At 54.7% G+C, this 15,275-nt stretch overlaps 1 protein-coding gene across 2 annotated transcripts in view; it reads left to right on the top strand.

Annotated features, from left to right (window-relative positions):
- LOC123588467 (splicing factor SWAP) overlaps positions 1-15,275 on the top strand; it is a 69,608-nt gene that overhangs the window by 15,320 nt on the left and 39,013 nt on the right. For both annotated transcript variants that reach the window (XM_045459492.1, XM_045459493.1), the window contains one exon: positions 118-250. In XM_045459492.1, coding sequence (XP_045315448.1) covers positions 118-250 — 133 coding nt within the window. The remainder of the gene's footprint in view (positions 1-117; positions 251-15,275) is intronic.

The following is a 15,275-nucleotide window of genomic DNA, read 5'->3' as shown; positions in this document are numbered from 1 at the left end:
ACGCTGTGTTCCGATACGCCATGTTCTGCGGCTACTTGAGCCCGCTCGGCCTCGGAAGAAGTTCTGTGTGACTCAAAACACAGGAAATGGTGTGATGTGCATCCTCTCTATCTGCAGCCCTTGAAGGTGGTGGACCCGGATCACCCCCTTGCCGCGCTGGTCCGTAAAGCCCAGGCCGACGGTCCCGCCCCCGCGCCCCCCACGGCAGACGGCGCCGCGCAGCCCTCCCAGGTGGAGTACACCGCTGACTGTGAGTACCTCGCTGGGCGCCTCCGGCCTGCAGCCCGCTGCAGAGCTCACCCCGCGGGTGCGAGACGGGGGCGCGGGACCGGCCCGGGTGCCGTGAGGGGCGCGGGGCCCCGGGCCTGCACGCTCAGCCCTCTTTAGCCCGCTGCCTCATCCCTTTGCCTGTCACCTAATGTTGGCAGATGGCCGCTCCGCGTCCAGCATCAGCTCTGTATCTGGGAGGGTGAAGGACACGGGCAGGGGCGGAAAGCAGGTGCCCAGTGGCTTTGTCCTTCTTCAGAGACCTCCCCGGAAGCCGCGCCTGGCGTCTCCCTTCAGCCCTCACAGACGGGGTAGTCTCGCCCGGTCGCCCCGGCCCGCGGCGGGGGCTGGAGTCTGACCTGTCGCAGCCCCGACCAAAGTCAGAGTTCCGTTAGGAAGCACAGGGCAGTGCATGTTGGGGCCTTGCGGTCCTGTCTGCCGCGGTGGCTTTCCCAGAACAGACACAGCTCGAGACGTCTGCCGTGCCCCTTAGAGATAGTTAGTTGCAGCTCCTGCCTCTTCTGGCTGTGTGCTAGCTCTTTGTCTGTTTAATTACCTACAGGTTATTAATGGAGGGCAAATCTTGAGTTTCTATTCAAGGAATTATTTGAAAGTATTTGACCTCGGTCTCATTAACAGATCTTTCTAAGATTTCTGTACCCAGCAGTTAAACCCTGAACGAGAGAAGAGCCCTCAGCTGCAGGGATCTGTCTGCTCATTCTTTACCTGCAGGTCTGACGTGAGGGGCCGTCCGCAAAGCCTGCCCCGTCAGAGTCTGGAAAATCAGCAGGAGATTAATTCTCTTTCTTTCTTTTTTTTTTTTCAAAGGAGTGCTTTTTTTTTTTTTTTAATTTTTTTTTTTCAATGTTTATTTATTTTTAAGACAGAGAGAGACAGAGCATGAATGGGGAAGGGTCAGAGAGAGAGGGAGACACAGAATCTGAAACAGGCTCCAGGCTCCAAGCGGTCAGCACAGAGCCCGACGCGGGGCTCGAACTCACGGACCGTGAGATCATGACCTGAGCCGAAGTCAGACGCTCAACCGACTGAGCCACCCACGCGCCCCGATTAATTCTCTTTTAAGACGCGGGCTGCTCGCTGTTTAAGCTTCTGTCGGCCAGCAGCCGTGCCCTCCCACACCTCTCTTCTGGTGCGACACGCAGCAGTGTGTGTGGCTGGTGCTCCAGTAACGTCGGTGATTCAAGTGAACTTAGTGCGTGTGTCCTGGAAAAACCCTTTACGGGACTTGGGATGTGCGGCGCTCACGACGGGGAGTGCTGTGTGCACACACGGCCACACGGGTGAATCGGGAGTCAGGAGTGACCCACGCTTGTTCGCCGAACAGGACGCTTCTCGGCGTCCTAGTGTTCCTTCTTCAGCCCTGTCGTTGAATCCCTGTCCGTGTGTGTCCCCTGGACCCTGAAGCTATTAAACGGTCTTGCACGGGAAAGGGATAGAGGCTGGGGGCCGGGGTGACCGTCACCTGACCCCTGGCTCTGCACGTCGCGGTTGTGAGCATGGGTATGTACCGAGGGTGGCGGTGGCGCGGGGCGCCTGCAGACCCCCGGACTGGGCAGGAGGGCCGAGTGGCCGCTCTAGGACTTGTGCTCACTGCGGAGGTCCCAGAGCCCCATTTCCGCCAGGCCCTCCATCAGGCAGGTGTAACTGCGCTGGCTCCCCGCTTGGACCCGTGACCCCCTCTCCCCAGGAGGTGCTCCAGCGGGGGGCACCGGTTAGGACCCCTCCTCGGTGAAGTTGTCGTCTTCACATCTCTGGTGCCTCGCAGTGCAAGAGTGACCGGCAAGTGTGAGACGGTGCATTTGGGGCTCGTGCCTGGCGTTATGTTTGCGTGGGGGGCCGGCCTCACAGCTAAACTGTCTAAGCCAGCAGAGACAAAAGAGTCCGTGCCGACAGGGCCCCTAGCTGCTTACACGTGGATTGCGGCAGTGTCAGAGGCAGAGGCCGAGTTCCAGATTTTGCAGAGAAGCGAGGAATCCAGAATGTTTATGGGAAATATCTCGATTTACAAATGTCAGCGATGAACTCATATTTTGTAAAAATAGAAGGCAGTCTAAGAAAAAACACAGCAAAGTGGGTGCTGCTTGTAGGCATCCCCCTGCGTCCAGCCTCAGCCGTAGATGTGGAAGGGGTCGCGGGCGTGGGGGTAGTGGAGTGTCACAGAGCTCCTCTGTGGAGACTGCCCTCGGCAGTGGTCAGCGCTTCCTAGAGGCTCGGAAAGGGGGCTGGGAGGTGTCCCGATTTCCTGTAGACCCCTCATTACCTGAAGTGAGAGCAGGCTCGCTCTCGTGGAGGACTAGGTGAGGTCAGGTGGGAGGGAGAGGCAGGCCGGGCATGGAAATGTGCTCCTGAGAGAGGACCCCCGAAGTTGGGCTGTGCAGTGGGAGGGCGGGGGGGGGGCATGCCTGCTGGGGAATGAGCATCCCGTGAGGGCCCCCGGAGAGCATCAGCCCTTAGGGTCACCGCAGCAGCCGTCTGTCCAGGGTCAGGGGCTCGCAGGGTGGGGCAGGAGGCCTGGATGGCTGGACAGACTGATCCAACTTCTAGGAAGAGCCTCAGGCTTGAATTTGGCTCCAGACCAGAATAGTGCCCAGCAGAGACACACGTGAGGTACCTGTGTTCAGGTCCTCAAAGATGTTTTTTTATTCTGTGGTCAGAATCGGGGCTGTCTAAAAAATAGCAACAGTGTGAAATTTTTTTTTTTTTGAAAAATTTGAAAAGGAGGCCCAGTAATGGGAAATGAGCCCCATCAGATAGTTTGTGAGCTGCCAGAAGAGAAGAGCTCTCAAGGCCTGACTAAACCAAGTCTGTTGTAAGAGCAGGTCTGGAAGGGGCACCTACGGACCACGTGAACACGAGGTGTGCTCTGGGCCCTTCGGATGGGGTGTCCCCACCTGCCGCACCCGCGGTCTGGGCCTTCACGGCTCACGCCCAGCCCCTTGCCCTAGCCCGCAGTCTTGTAAGCACTGGCCTTCCATCCTTTGCATAAATTGTAATTAAAAACTTTGTTACAGCAGTTTACCTGGAAAAAATCACTTCAGACAAGATCTCTGCTGTGAAAGCAAACAGGCCCAGCCTGAGGAAAGAGGAGCCTCCTGACCCTAGTGTGCAGGGAAGCCAGGAGCTACGGGGGGGCGGCACCGAGGCAGAGCCAGCCCGGGTGGACGCGGGGGGTGCCCCTCAGCCAAGTGGTGGGCAAGGCCCTCTCCGGGAAAGAGCCTTGGGAAACGACCCCGGTAGAGCCTCTTCTTTTCCCGGCAGTGCAGCGGCTTCCAGCCGAGGGGCCTGGTGGGACGGCGTGAGGATGCTTGAACTGATGGCGAGTTATTTCTCTTAAGCCGACAGACAACGTTATGTTCCACTAATAGCAAAAGTAAGATCAGTTAGGAAGCAGAAAAACTGAGAGATCAGCCACTTTTACAGTCAAGTAGGGAAGAAGTCCACACAAGCTGCTGTGTGAGTGATTCGGGAAGGTCAGAATGGCCACGCGGTCTTCTTAAAGGGTTTCCCCGGGCCGCTCACCCAAATGGCATCGTGTCTGCACACTTCGGAGCCCGAGCCCTGGAGAGGGAGAGGCCAGCGTGTCACTTAAACCCGCCTGCAGCACCCGGGAAGACTGCGGGACTGAAGGCGGAGAGGCCTGCGCTTGCGGGCACGTAAGAACCCTGGAGAGGTGGAGTCTGGGGATAAAATTGAGGTTTCTGGGTTGTTTGAACTGTTATTTCACGTTACCAAGTTTGAATTCCTTAATTGTCGAGATGAACTAAAGCACAGGTGAAGCCTGCCGGGCATGCGATTTTGCGGCCTCACGGAGAAGCCAAGGGCCCCCCTTCCTGCCGGTATCCGCACCGAGTGCCCCTGGCCACCGGTTTCCAGTCAGTCTCCAAACACAGGGAAGGCAGGAGCTACAGGGATGGGCCTCACAAGCGAGATTTCTAGTGCCGGTGGAAGACCGAGCCGCCCCACGTGTCCCCGAATAGCCTTCGGCGCGCAGGGGCAGGGCCAGGGGCGGAGGGGCGGGCGTAGGAGGACAGCACTGTGTTGGATTCGGAAGTGGGGGGCAGCGTCCCTGACGGGACAGGTGAGGGACAGGTGAGAGACGAGACGGCCTGCAGGAATAGGGCCCTGGGGCGGGGGGAGGGGGCTCCATCACCTGCCCATCTGTGCCACCTGGACCGTGGAAGAGCGCGGGGCGACGTGACGCTTGCTTTGAAACTGCATTAGTGTCCCTAGTGAATTCTTTGCAGGTCCATGTGAGCACAGTTTCAAGACTGTCAGCTCTGGTGTCTCTCCAGGCCCCGGCGGTCCCTGTCACCGCTCTTCCTGCCAGAGCTCGCCTTCCCCTCCTTCCCGGTGGGGTCACCAAGCTTTTCCAGCCCTTTCTATCAGCCAGTGTTTAACAAGCCCCTCAGGGTATGCACGGCCGGTCCTCATGACCGACTTCTTGCTGATGAGAGATTTTCCTGGGTTTAGGCAGCCTTGGAAGAAGAGGGCCTATTTTTATGTTTTTATTATTTTTTTCAAATGATTATTTTCGAGAGAGGGTGCACAAGCGGGGGAGGAGCAGAGAGAGGGACAGAGGATCTGAAACAGGCTCTGTGCTGACAGCAGAGAGCCCGATGCGGGGCTCGAGCTCATGAACCGCAAGATCATGAGCTGAGCTGAAGTCCGACGCTCAACCGACTGAGCCGCCCAGGTGCCTCATGCCCGTTTGTCTTCCAGAAGAATTTTTCCTAAAATCTCCTTATACAGAGATGTGTGAAACTGACAGGTTTTTTCCATTCATTAGCCTGACAGTGACTTTCTGTTACTTGGTCATCTCCTGCCCTGTAGCCATAAATCCTTGCTGACGAGTGTAGTAAGTACAATTATGCAGGAAGCAGTAATATTGAAACACTGCCCGCTAGTATAGCAGGCAGTTTCTTAAAAATAAAATGCCAACCCAGGTTTTTTAAGTGTTTCGTTCTGTAAATAACTTAAGTGAATTAAGCCATCTAATGTGGCTAAACTAGACATTCTCTTGCTTCTGCTCTGGTCTTTTTTAAGTGTGATTTTACTGTTGTTCACAGCATTTCTTTTAACTTGCAAAATCATGACCTCGAAGTGCTTTACTTAGTCTCCAAACCCCTTTTTAAAAAAAATGCCTTTGGGGGTGCCTGGGTGGCTCAGTCATTTAAGCATCCGACTTGGGCTCAGGTCATGATCTCGTGGTTCGTGAGTTTGAGCCCCGCATTGGGTTCTGTGCTGACAGCTCGGAGCCTGGAGCCTGCTTCGGATTCTGCGTCTCCCTCTCTCTGTCCCTCCCCTGCTCGTGCTCTGTCTCTCTCTCTGTCTCTCTCTCTCTCTCTCTCAGAAATAAAGATTAAAAAAAAATTTTTTTAATGCTTTTGTTGTAAGTCAAGAGACATAGGAGGAAAAAAGTAAAAATACTATCCAAGATTCCACCACCCAGAAATAAATATTTTTAGCATTAGGTGAGCATCACTGACACAGTGGGCAACACTGAGGTAATTGTAGTGAAGGAGGAGGACAGTGAGAATCTTCTGTCTGAGAACACACAGGTCATCTTTATGTAAAATACGGATTAGAAAGCTGGGTGTAGTGGCACCGGGCTGGCTCAGTCGGTTAAGCGTCCGACTTCTGCTCAGGTCACGATCTTGTGATGCGTGAGTTTGAGCCCCGCATCGGGCTCTGTGCTGACAGCTCAGAGCCTGGAGCCTGCTTCGGATTCTGCGTCTCCCTTTCTCTGCCCCTCCCCTGCTTGCACTCTGTCTCTCAAAACTGAATAAACATAAAAAAAAAAATTGAAAAAGAAATATTTATGTTAAAGTAGAAATAAGCTTTTTAATCTTACTCGAATTTAATAGAAGAACCTATAATCAATAAAGCGTAGTCATTGCCGAACTTCAGATAAAAGTTTCCATACTTGAAGAATTCAGTTCTAGGGGCACCTAGGTTGCTCAGTCTGTTAAGTGTCCAACTCTGGATTTCAGCTCAGGTCATGATCTCACAGTTCATGAGTTCAAGGCCCACATTGGGCTCTGTGCTGACAGCTCAGCCTGCTTCAGATTCTCTTTCTGCCTCTCCCCTGGCTCATGCTCTCTCTATGTCAGAGTAAATTAATTAAAGAAAAAAAAAGGAATTCAGTCCTAGTGATTAGGAAATAAAGAGGTTGAAATCGTAGATTCCTTTTAAAGCTCAGTTTTTATCTTAGATGTTATTAACTGTGAAACTAGAGGAAGTTAAAATAGTCCTAAAATCCCTTCCCTTCACCCCTCCTCTGCCTCCTGATTTTTGAGCAGTAGTACTATGTTTCTGTTGTAAGAGTAAGATTTACGTTGTTTGTGGTCCAAGACACCACGTGGTCGGCCTCCGTCTGGAGTGTGAGGCTCTCGCCAGGGTGCCTCTGCTCCATCCAGTTCTTTGGTGTTGTGTTGTGTTTTTGTAGTTTATTTTTATTTTGGGAGATAGAGCAGAAGAGTGACAGAGTGAGAGTGAGAGAGAGAGAGAATCCCAAGCAGGCTCCGAGCCAACATCACAGAGCTCTAACATGAACTGCGAGGTCATGACGTGAGGCAAAATCAAGAGTTGGACACTTAACTGGCCACCCAGACACCCCTTTGCTCCATTCTTTGACTCTTTGGCGATTTGAGTCTCGCGGACACACGTCGTGAGGGTCCTGGTCACATGTTCTCACTCGCTCGAGAAGCACCCCCTCCCACCTTCGTGTAGAAAGGAAAACTTGTCTGGGTATAAAAGTCTTGGGGAGCGTCTTCTGTCTCCGAGCCCTCTGTAAGCTGGCATCTGACCTGGTCTTTCCTACCCTGAGAAGCCTGCGTCGGCCGGCCATCGCCCCCGACCGGTTGCGCAGGTGTGTTAGCTGCTTGGTTTTCACTAATCGCTCCTGGACACCATTCTCTGAGATGTCACTGGCACGCGTCTGTGCCCTTCTCACGTAGAGAGCAGCTTGGCGGAGGGTTCCGTGCGCAGCCAGCGGGTCCTGGGCTCGGATGTTGCTGTGGAAAGGTAGGGGCCGGCTTCTGACCTGGCCTGTTCCCCAGCCGTCCTGGAGTGATCGGCTTCTCATTTCCAGGGAACTGTGTTCTGTCGCGGGCCTCTGGTTCCAGGCGGTGGCACAGGAACAGGCAGCAAGCCCAGCTCCCTCTTCATCTCAGTGGTGGTTTTATTTCCTTTTCTTTGTGCTCCGTGGAACTCTTGTCTCACCAGATTCATCTGTGGCCCAGAAAATGCAGCCACTGTGTGCATTCTCTTTATGTCCAGACTCCTGTCTTCGCCGTTCACGTGTGGTGCTCGGCTCCCGGGGTCTGGCCACGGCGGGCCTGCGCACTTCGCCTTTCCCTTGCCGTCTCTCCCACCCACATTGGCAGCCCTGCCCCGACCTTTGACCCGATGCTGCGGCGCTCCCCCCTGGACACTCGTGTCCCGCCTTCTCTGAGCCCCTTTGTCCTCCCTTCCAAGTGCAGCCTCCTCTGGAAAACCCACTCTCTGCTCTCCTGTGGATCCTGAAGCTCCCCCAGAGCAGGTGTCCTTCCGCAGTCAGGGACTCCCAGGGCGGAGCCGCCCCGCAGGCCCTCCCTGCGAGCACCTCCACCCTGCGGCTCGGGCTGCATGCTTGAACCACTCCCCGTCTTCACCCGGAACTCTCCGGAATCTGTTTTTATGTCACAGGCCTCCAGAACCCGGTACGGGATTAAGAACTCAAAACTTTTTACGTGGGGGTCATTGATGCCGACTTTAAGCAATGGTTGGAGACAGGCCTTTCGAGGTTTCATCTGCCAGAAAGAGAGCATTGGCTTTTAAACACTGGGCTGACGTTCCTGAGTCACGTGTTCCTGTGTGTAAAATCGATTGGTTCAGGTGCTTCTCCAGCTTTACACACATCACATTCTTTGTCACTGCACAAGCCGTTCGGGTTTTCCTAATCTACTTTGATGACCAAGAGATAAGTCTCCTGTTGGAATTTTTAACATTGGGTTGTCTGGAGGCCATCAGGGGGTAAATAGAAGATGGCTGGGATGCGTTATGCAGTAATAAGTTTGAAAATAATTCAGACACAATACAGTGATCCAGATGCTTCCAAGTATTTGGAGAGACGGGAGGGCATAATGTTGTACTTAAACGCTGTCGAGTTATGTTGATCACCATGTTGTACCCCTGAAATTAATGTAACGTTGTGTGTCAGCTCTGCTCAGAAAACGATCGCTCTAACAACACGACTGTGGACTCGGCAATGTTGGGGTTGTTGGTTGGCTGGACTGGTTTTCCTGCCATCCAGACTTGAGTGATGGAGAGCCCACAGGTCATTGGTCAGAGGGCCCTTCAGGACTCGGGGAGGCGGCCCAAGTCTGGGAGGCGAAGCTGGAAGTCTCGGCGTGGGGTCAGCAGGCTGTCGAGCGGGTGAGAGAAACTTGAGATGGCCAGGTCGTCCTTCCGTTTCTCGTCCTCTGCTTCTGTCCCCGGCCTTGAAAATGCAGACAGCGGCGATAATAGCAATTACTGAATTGGGTTGTGATGCCAAGTGTTTGAACTCCTGTAACTCGACCTCTCCTGGGGTAAAGGTTTTCAGTGAAAAGAGCATAACTTTTTTTTTTTTTAATTTTTTTAACATTTATTTATTTTTGAGAGAGAGAGAGTCAGAGCATGAACGGGGGAGGGGTAGAGAAAGAGGGAGACACAGAATCCGAAACAGGCTCCAGGCTCTGAGCCGTCAGCACAGAGCCGGATGCGGGGCTTGAACTCACAGACTGCGCGATCATGACCTGAGCTGAAGTGGGACGCTTAACCGACGGAGCCACCCAGGCGCCCCGAGCATAATTTTTTAACTGTGGGCAGAAGAAAGTTCTCTAATCAAGTAGACAGGCCGTGAGATTAATTCTGAGTTCGGGATCTGACTCCTTAGATACTAAAAGAACCTTTATTAGGGTTTATTTTCAGCAGAAGAGGTAGTCGTGTAGAACTTGATAGTGAAATCATCGTGAAGGTTGTTTATCCTGACACTGCTCTGTCAGCTGGGTAAGCACATGAGAGGGCAGGGGAGGGGCGGCTCAGGTGGCGCTGTGTGTGATGCACAGGTCCCTAGGGCATCGCACGCATCTGCTGCCTGGTGGCTTCCCCCAAAGTCTAGCTTGAATAGAGATCAAGGAACCTGCCTTGTGATTTGGGAAGTTATCTACAGTATCGTATGTTCTGTGCATAGTGTTACAGGGTGGGGCCTTTACTGCGTCGCCGTGGACCTAAGTCGGAGATCAGACCCCGCGAGTGTTTCGGCACGTGCGTACCATCCTGTCCACAGAGTCCACGCGTGCCTCGGAAATCCCTGAACGTGCGGTCACAGAATGGCAGGGAACACGGCGTACCCAAATAATGGGAGTAAGGGCAGGTTTTACTCCTGTAACTTTTGCATGTGTTTGAAAATACTTTCGAGGTTGTCAGCCACCGAGGTTGTAAGAGCATTTCTAAACAGCTCTCCAGAAAAGTTTGACTTTTGAAAAACCCAAATTCCAGTTTGTGGAGGGAAGGGAGGTGTTTTAGCTGGAAACTGCCAGGCGTGCGACCCTGTCCGGGTCTAGGTGCACTGCAGGCTGCGTGTAGACCCGGCCACTGCCTGTGTGTGTGACCGTGAACCCGGCCAGTGTGTGTGTGTGTGTCCGTGAGCTGAGAACAAGCTTTGCCACACGTCTTCACAGCCTGCTGCTGGGAACCCTGACTTAGAACCCCAGCTAAGTGAAGTGTCCTCCTTCACGGAAAGAATGTCATTTTTCCCATTTGTAGACCTGTACTACCCCCTAAAAAGCCGCTCAGTTATTTCTATTAAAATTTGAATTTCATCAATTAAAAACTGTGTGGGAATTTGTTTTTTCTCTTTCTCCGAGTATCTGTATACTCAGTATCACGTAAATACTCATTTATATACTCTGAGTATCTCATTTTGCCTTTTGGTCCACGAAAGGTAATATATCTACTGTCTGGCTGTAAGCGTTTGCCAGCCCCTGCTCTATCCCGGAATCAGAGGCTTTGCTGGAATATAAATGTTCTCATGTTACAGACTTCTTTTTATCCGATGGCCCTACAGACTGCAGGTGCCTGCACGACGTGCTCTCTGGTCTGCCGGGGGTCGTGCTGGTGGCCTGCGTTTGGGTGGCGTTGACAGTCGTGTTTCTGGAGCCTTCCGCCCCTGCTCCGGTCTGGAGTGGCCGCGTTCTCGGCCTGCAGCCCTCTGTTCCCTGACTTTTTGTTGCTTTCCTGTGTTAGTGCCTGGGGTTTCCCCTGCTTGATCAGTTGGTTTACTCCTGTGTTTTGTTGGAGCTTGTGCTCTCGTCGGGTACACAGGGACGCACATTCTTTTAGTTCTCGAATGTCTGAACACGCCCTCATGCTGCTCCCGTGGGTGGGAGGTAGTCCAGACAGGCGCAGAACGGTGGGTTGAGTCCTGTCGCTCGGGTCTCAGGTTTGGGCCCGTCGCCTAGTAGTCCTGGCTGCTGCAGGGTGCCCTCACACCCTCCCAGTCCTCATCCTCCCATGCGTAACTTGGACAGTCGCCGAGCAGATCAGCACTGTGGTCGTGCCACGCCAGGAATAGTGGTGAGCGAGGTTCCTCGGGTCGTGGGGGATCATGGAGACCAAGAGGTCACCATGCCAGAGGCGTGGTCAGGGAGGAAGTCCAGCTGGGGGACGGAGAGGGGAGGGGGGTCGTGGCATGTGGCACAGGGGACTTGTTAGGGGGTGGGGTGGGGGCAGCCGTGTCTGGTCCAGGCAGGGCTCCCGGAACTTTTGAGCAGGCGCTGGGAGGAGTCGTGCAGTGTGCCGCCCCACCAGGAGGCACTGCCGCTCCCTGGGGGTGCGGGGAGGGGGGGGGGCAGGCAGGGATCCCAGTCTGTACTCCCTGGTGTGAACCACTCATGAGGTGGCCCGGTGGGGTGTGCAATTAATGTGCAAGTTCCACTCGGAGCTGGAGATGGGAATTCTGGAATCCTCAAACACAAGCGGGTCCTAAAGCCCTTGAACTCACGAGGAAGGTCCCCGGGGTGCACAGCCAGGGCCATCCGCAGGCCCAGTGGAGGCAGCCGGGGGGCACGGCTGCTGACCTGGGCCTGGACAGGTGAGACGCTGAGGTGCAGGTGGCGGGGGGGGGCCTGCTCACGACTGCTGTTCACACACCCTGGAGGGTCACGCTCTGGCATCCTGACGTCTTGTGTCTTGTGTGAGTAAAATAGATTGTTGTTGTTTTTTTCTTTTTAAGAATAAACTCTTTTCTCCGTGGCACTCAGGGAAGCCATTTTCATTCTTAACGCGTTCACATGGGGTTTGTCTCCCCTGAACTGGCTCTCACGCGGAAGGGATTGCTCACCGGCCCTCTGTTCGAGAGCCCTTCCAACGCTGGGAGCTAAATCTATATGAGATTAAGGTCACATAAAAGATCAGCAAGGTGGCCCTGGTTTTTGCAGGCCAGTTGAACAGAAGGGCTTTGGAAGGTAGGTAGACGTGTCTGTGTGACCGTGTATCACATAGCTCTGTCCGTTCCTGAGCACATGCGATTCCGGGAAGGGAGCATGCCGGAATGCACCTTATGCTTCCTAGCAGCTGGATTTTCTTCATACAGCTATGCCGGCCCTCAGCAAATGTAGGTGCTCCTTGAAATTTGTTGCTTGGGTTCATTTGGAGCAGGCATTTGTGGTTCTCGTGCTAATAACGCCATCGCATTTAACTTTCTGCAAAACCCACTCGCTTCTTAGAAATTCAACCTAGAATCCGGAGAACAGCAAGCCTGATAACGTGTAACACGAGAGTGTGGTGGGGTCCCTTTGGGAGTCTGGGACGTGACGGTGGCTGCAGGGAACATGGTCTTGGGGCACCAGACCTCTGTCTTGTCTGGGGTTCGGTCCAGCAGTGAGAATCTCGGGGGGCGGGGGGAGGCTGTGTGCAAAACACACAACGCGCTCTGATGATCATCTCAAAGGGTCTTTGGCTTTGAGCGCACGTCTCAGAACCTGTGGAATAGGGTAAGTCAGCGTGCCTGCATATCTGGGCGCCAGGCTGCCTTGGAAGGCTCGTGGGGCCTGCTGTGTGCTGGGGGGTGCACCGTGTGCTGGGAGTGTGCGAGCTCCTAGAAGCCAGCCGCGCCCCGACACTGCTGTTGCAGAGAATTGCCCCTGGGAGCAGGGGCCTGGGGAGGGGGAGGTGCTGGGGGTCAGACCGTGGGGGCTGGAGCAGGGGGCGGGGCGGGGGGGGGTGTCACGCGGGAGACGCCGCGTGGATGTGCCAGCGTCAGAAGTGAGGGAGGGAGGCACTGCTCGGTAGTGGGGTCCAGAGGTGCCGTGATGGGCGGGGCGTGGGGATCAGACGGCGGTCCGCCGCTACCATCACACCCCAGCACCACTGTTGGGGGCAGAGGGCAGAAAGGACCCTCCCCTGGAAGCCCTTCGCCCCCGACAGCCCTCGACGCGAGGGTCCAGCTGAAAGGGGAGCTCTTAAACCCGGCGTGGCACTCGCCGCGCCCCGGTCAGCCACCAGACAGCAGCGTCTCGTCGCCGTCAGCATATTTGTAGATAAATGGAGGTTGTGAGAGTGTTCACTGTGTGCGGTGTGACCGCAGGGGAGCCTCGCCGCACGTGTGTCGGGGCGCGGACAAGGGCCGCCCCTGCGGGTCTGCTGGGGACGCCGGCTCGGCACCTCTCCTCCTCAGTGCGACCCCGTGCTGGGGGCCCCGGCATCCAGGTTCGGGCGTGCCGTTCTGTTTTCGGACCCGGAGGCTCAGCCGTGCACGTGTACTTCCCGCTCTGCCTTCACCGGTGTCTTCACGTGCTCTGGGGACGCACGCCCGAGTGAATCGCCGTCTTGCCAGGAACGCTGTTTTCGACACGTTGTTTCAGCGTAACATGACGGAGGTTCAGGGAACTCACATGCACAGTTAGTCTGCGTGTTCACGCTTTGAGGGACGGTGCTCAGTTCCAAGAACCGTTGATTTTCTCTGTTACGTAAAGGACGTGTTACATCGACCTCGCAGGACGTGCACCGTTAGCTGAAGCTCGTCAGCTGTTCGGTTCTTACCCGTTCACGTGGCTCACTGCTTGTGGCTGCGGTTGAAAACCTGCGGGCGCCTGGGGGGCTCAGTCGGTGGAGCATCTGAAGTTCAGGTCATGATCTCGCAGTTGGCAAGTTCGAGCCCCACTTCAGATCCCGTGTCCCCCTGTCTCTGCCCCTCTTTCTCTCTTAAAAATAAATAAACGTTAAAATTTTTAGAAATTCTAATTAAAAATAAAACCTACTTCGGCTCGTTTTCAGGCAGGAGGCTGACTGTCTGGGGCAGGAGCGGAGTGTGTGCCTTCCGCTGAGATGTGACGCTCCACACAGGGAGGAACAGGAGTCCCTTCCCCTCCCCAGAGACATCGGGCTGCACGTGGGCGTTCTCTGAGGGAGGTCGGGGTTATGCTCTGTCCTCTCTGGAGCCACATCATCCCCTCCGCGGGTGGCTGTGGAGGCTGAGAAGAAGGTCCCCGATGGCTGGCTGAAGCAGGAGAGGGGGAGGAGGAGCAGTGGCTCCATTCCTGCAGGGACGATGTTATATCTGACGGAGGTGCAGGCTGGTTAGGAAAAGCTTCCATCAGAACCGCTGCATCCGTTTGTCTGTCCTGTAAGCGCTTTTCCCGCCACCGCCCGCCTCGGCCCCTGCCCGCAGTGAGCAGTGTCGGATCGCCCTCCTCCTTCAGAGACAAGACCCCGTGTTCCGTGCGGAGATCACGCGGTCAGGATATGGGGCCGCGCCTCTTTCTGGGAAAATTCGGAGTGTCCTCGTGCATGTGGAGCAGCGGGTGGTGTCACATCGAGAGGGAAAGACGCGCTGGGAGCCGCGCATGCGTGTTCACGAAGCGCGAGGGTCGTCTGCGGCGGCTGAGCCCACAGCACGCGGGGCTGCACGTGACTCCAGCCAGGGACAGGAGGCCGGCTGCTGCAGGGATGCCTCAGGCTGCTGGCCCCTGAGTGGAGGGGCGCACAGTGCCGGACGCTTGATAAATGTGCTTGGTTTAAAGCGAATTAGTTGAGGGGCACCTGGGTGGCGCAGTCGGTTAAGCGTCCGACTTCAGCCAGGTCACGATCTCGCGGTCCGTGAGTTCGAGCCCCGCGTCAGGCTCTGGGCTGATGGCTCAGAGCCTGGAGCCTGTTTCCGATTCTGTGTCTCCCTCTCTCTCTGCCCCTCCCCCGTTCATGCTCTGTCTCTCTCTGTCCCAAAAATAAATAAACGTTGAAAAAAAAAATTTTAAAGCGAATTAGTTGAAAATCAAAGTAAAAGTCTGTAGTTGGAAAGATCTTGTCACCATCCTCCAAGGAAAAGGAAATTAAATCTTTGTGTAGTGAGAATCATTCGCTTATCCCAACAGGATTAGAAGTGATTCCTAATTGGATCATTGAATCTTTGTTTTTTAAGTTTACTTAGTTATCTTGAGAGAGAGAGAACATGCGGGGGAGGAACAGAGAGAGAAGGAGAGAGAATCCTAAGCAGACTCCACACTGTCAGTGCAGAGCCGAACTCGTGAACCGTGAGATCATGACTTGAGCCGAAATCAAGAATCGGTCACTTAACCGACTGAGCCACCCAGGTGCCCCAAGGATCGTTGAATTTTCTGTGATTTCGATAGATTTGAATGTTTTTCAAAAAAAAAAAAAAAAGATGAATAAACTTACAGGACTTTTCACTATTGAAACCGGTGTTTGCTTACATCCCCAACTTGCTAGGAAGCTGTTGTAGGTCACCCAGTGACAGCAGAGCCGCACCTGTGTCCCTCGGGCTGTGGTAAATTCACTACAACGCACCGTGGCGGGGTGGGCGGGGCTGTCTGGTGACCGAGCGCAAACAACTTTACAGACGCCCCTCAGGACGAGGGATGCGTGGTGCCCTGAGAATAACTGGGAAAGGAGTGGGTCACCGAGGCCGGCCTCCTGGGGGAGGTCTGCCGGGGGTCCCACGAGCGGGG

This window comes from Leopardus geoffroyi, chromosome D3 (assembly GCF_018350155.1).
Source record: "Leopardus geoffroyi isolate Oge1 chromosome D3, O.geoffroyi_Oge1_pat1.0, whole genome shotgun sequence".
NCBI classification, from domain to species: Eukaryota; Metazoa; Chordata; class Mammalia; order Carnivora; family Felidae; genus Leopardus; species Leopardus geoffroyi.
This window is presented reverse-complemented; position numbering and strand designations above follow the sequence as displayed.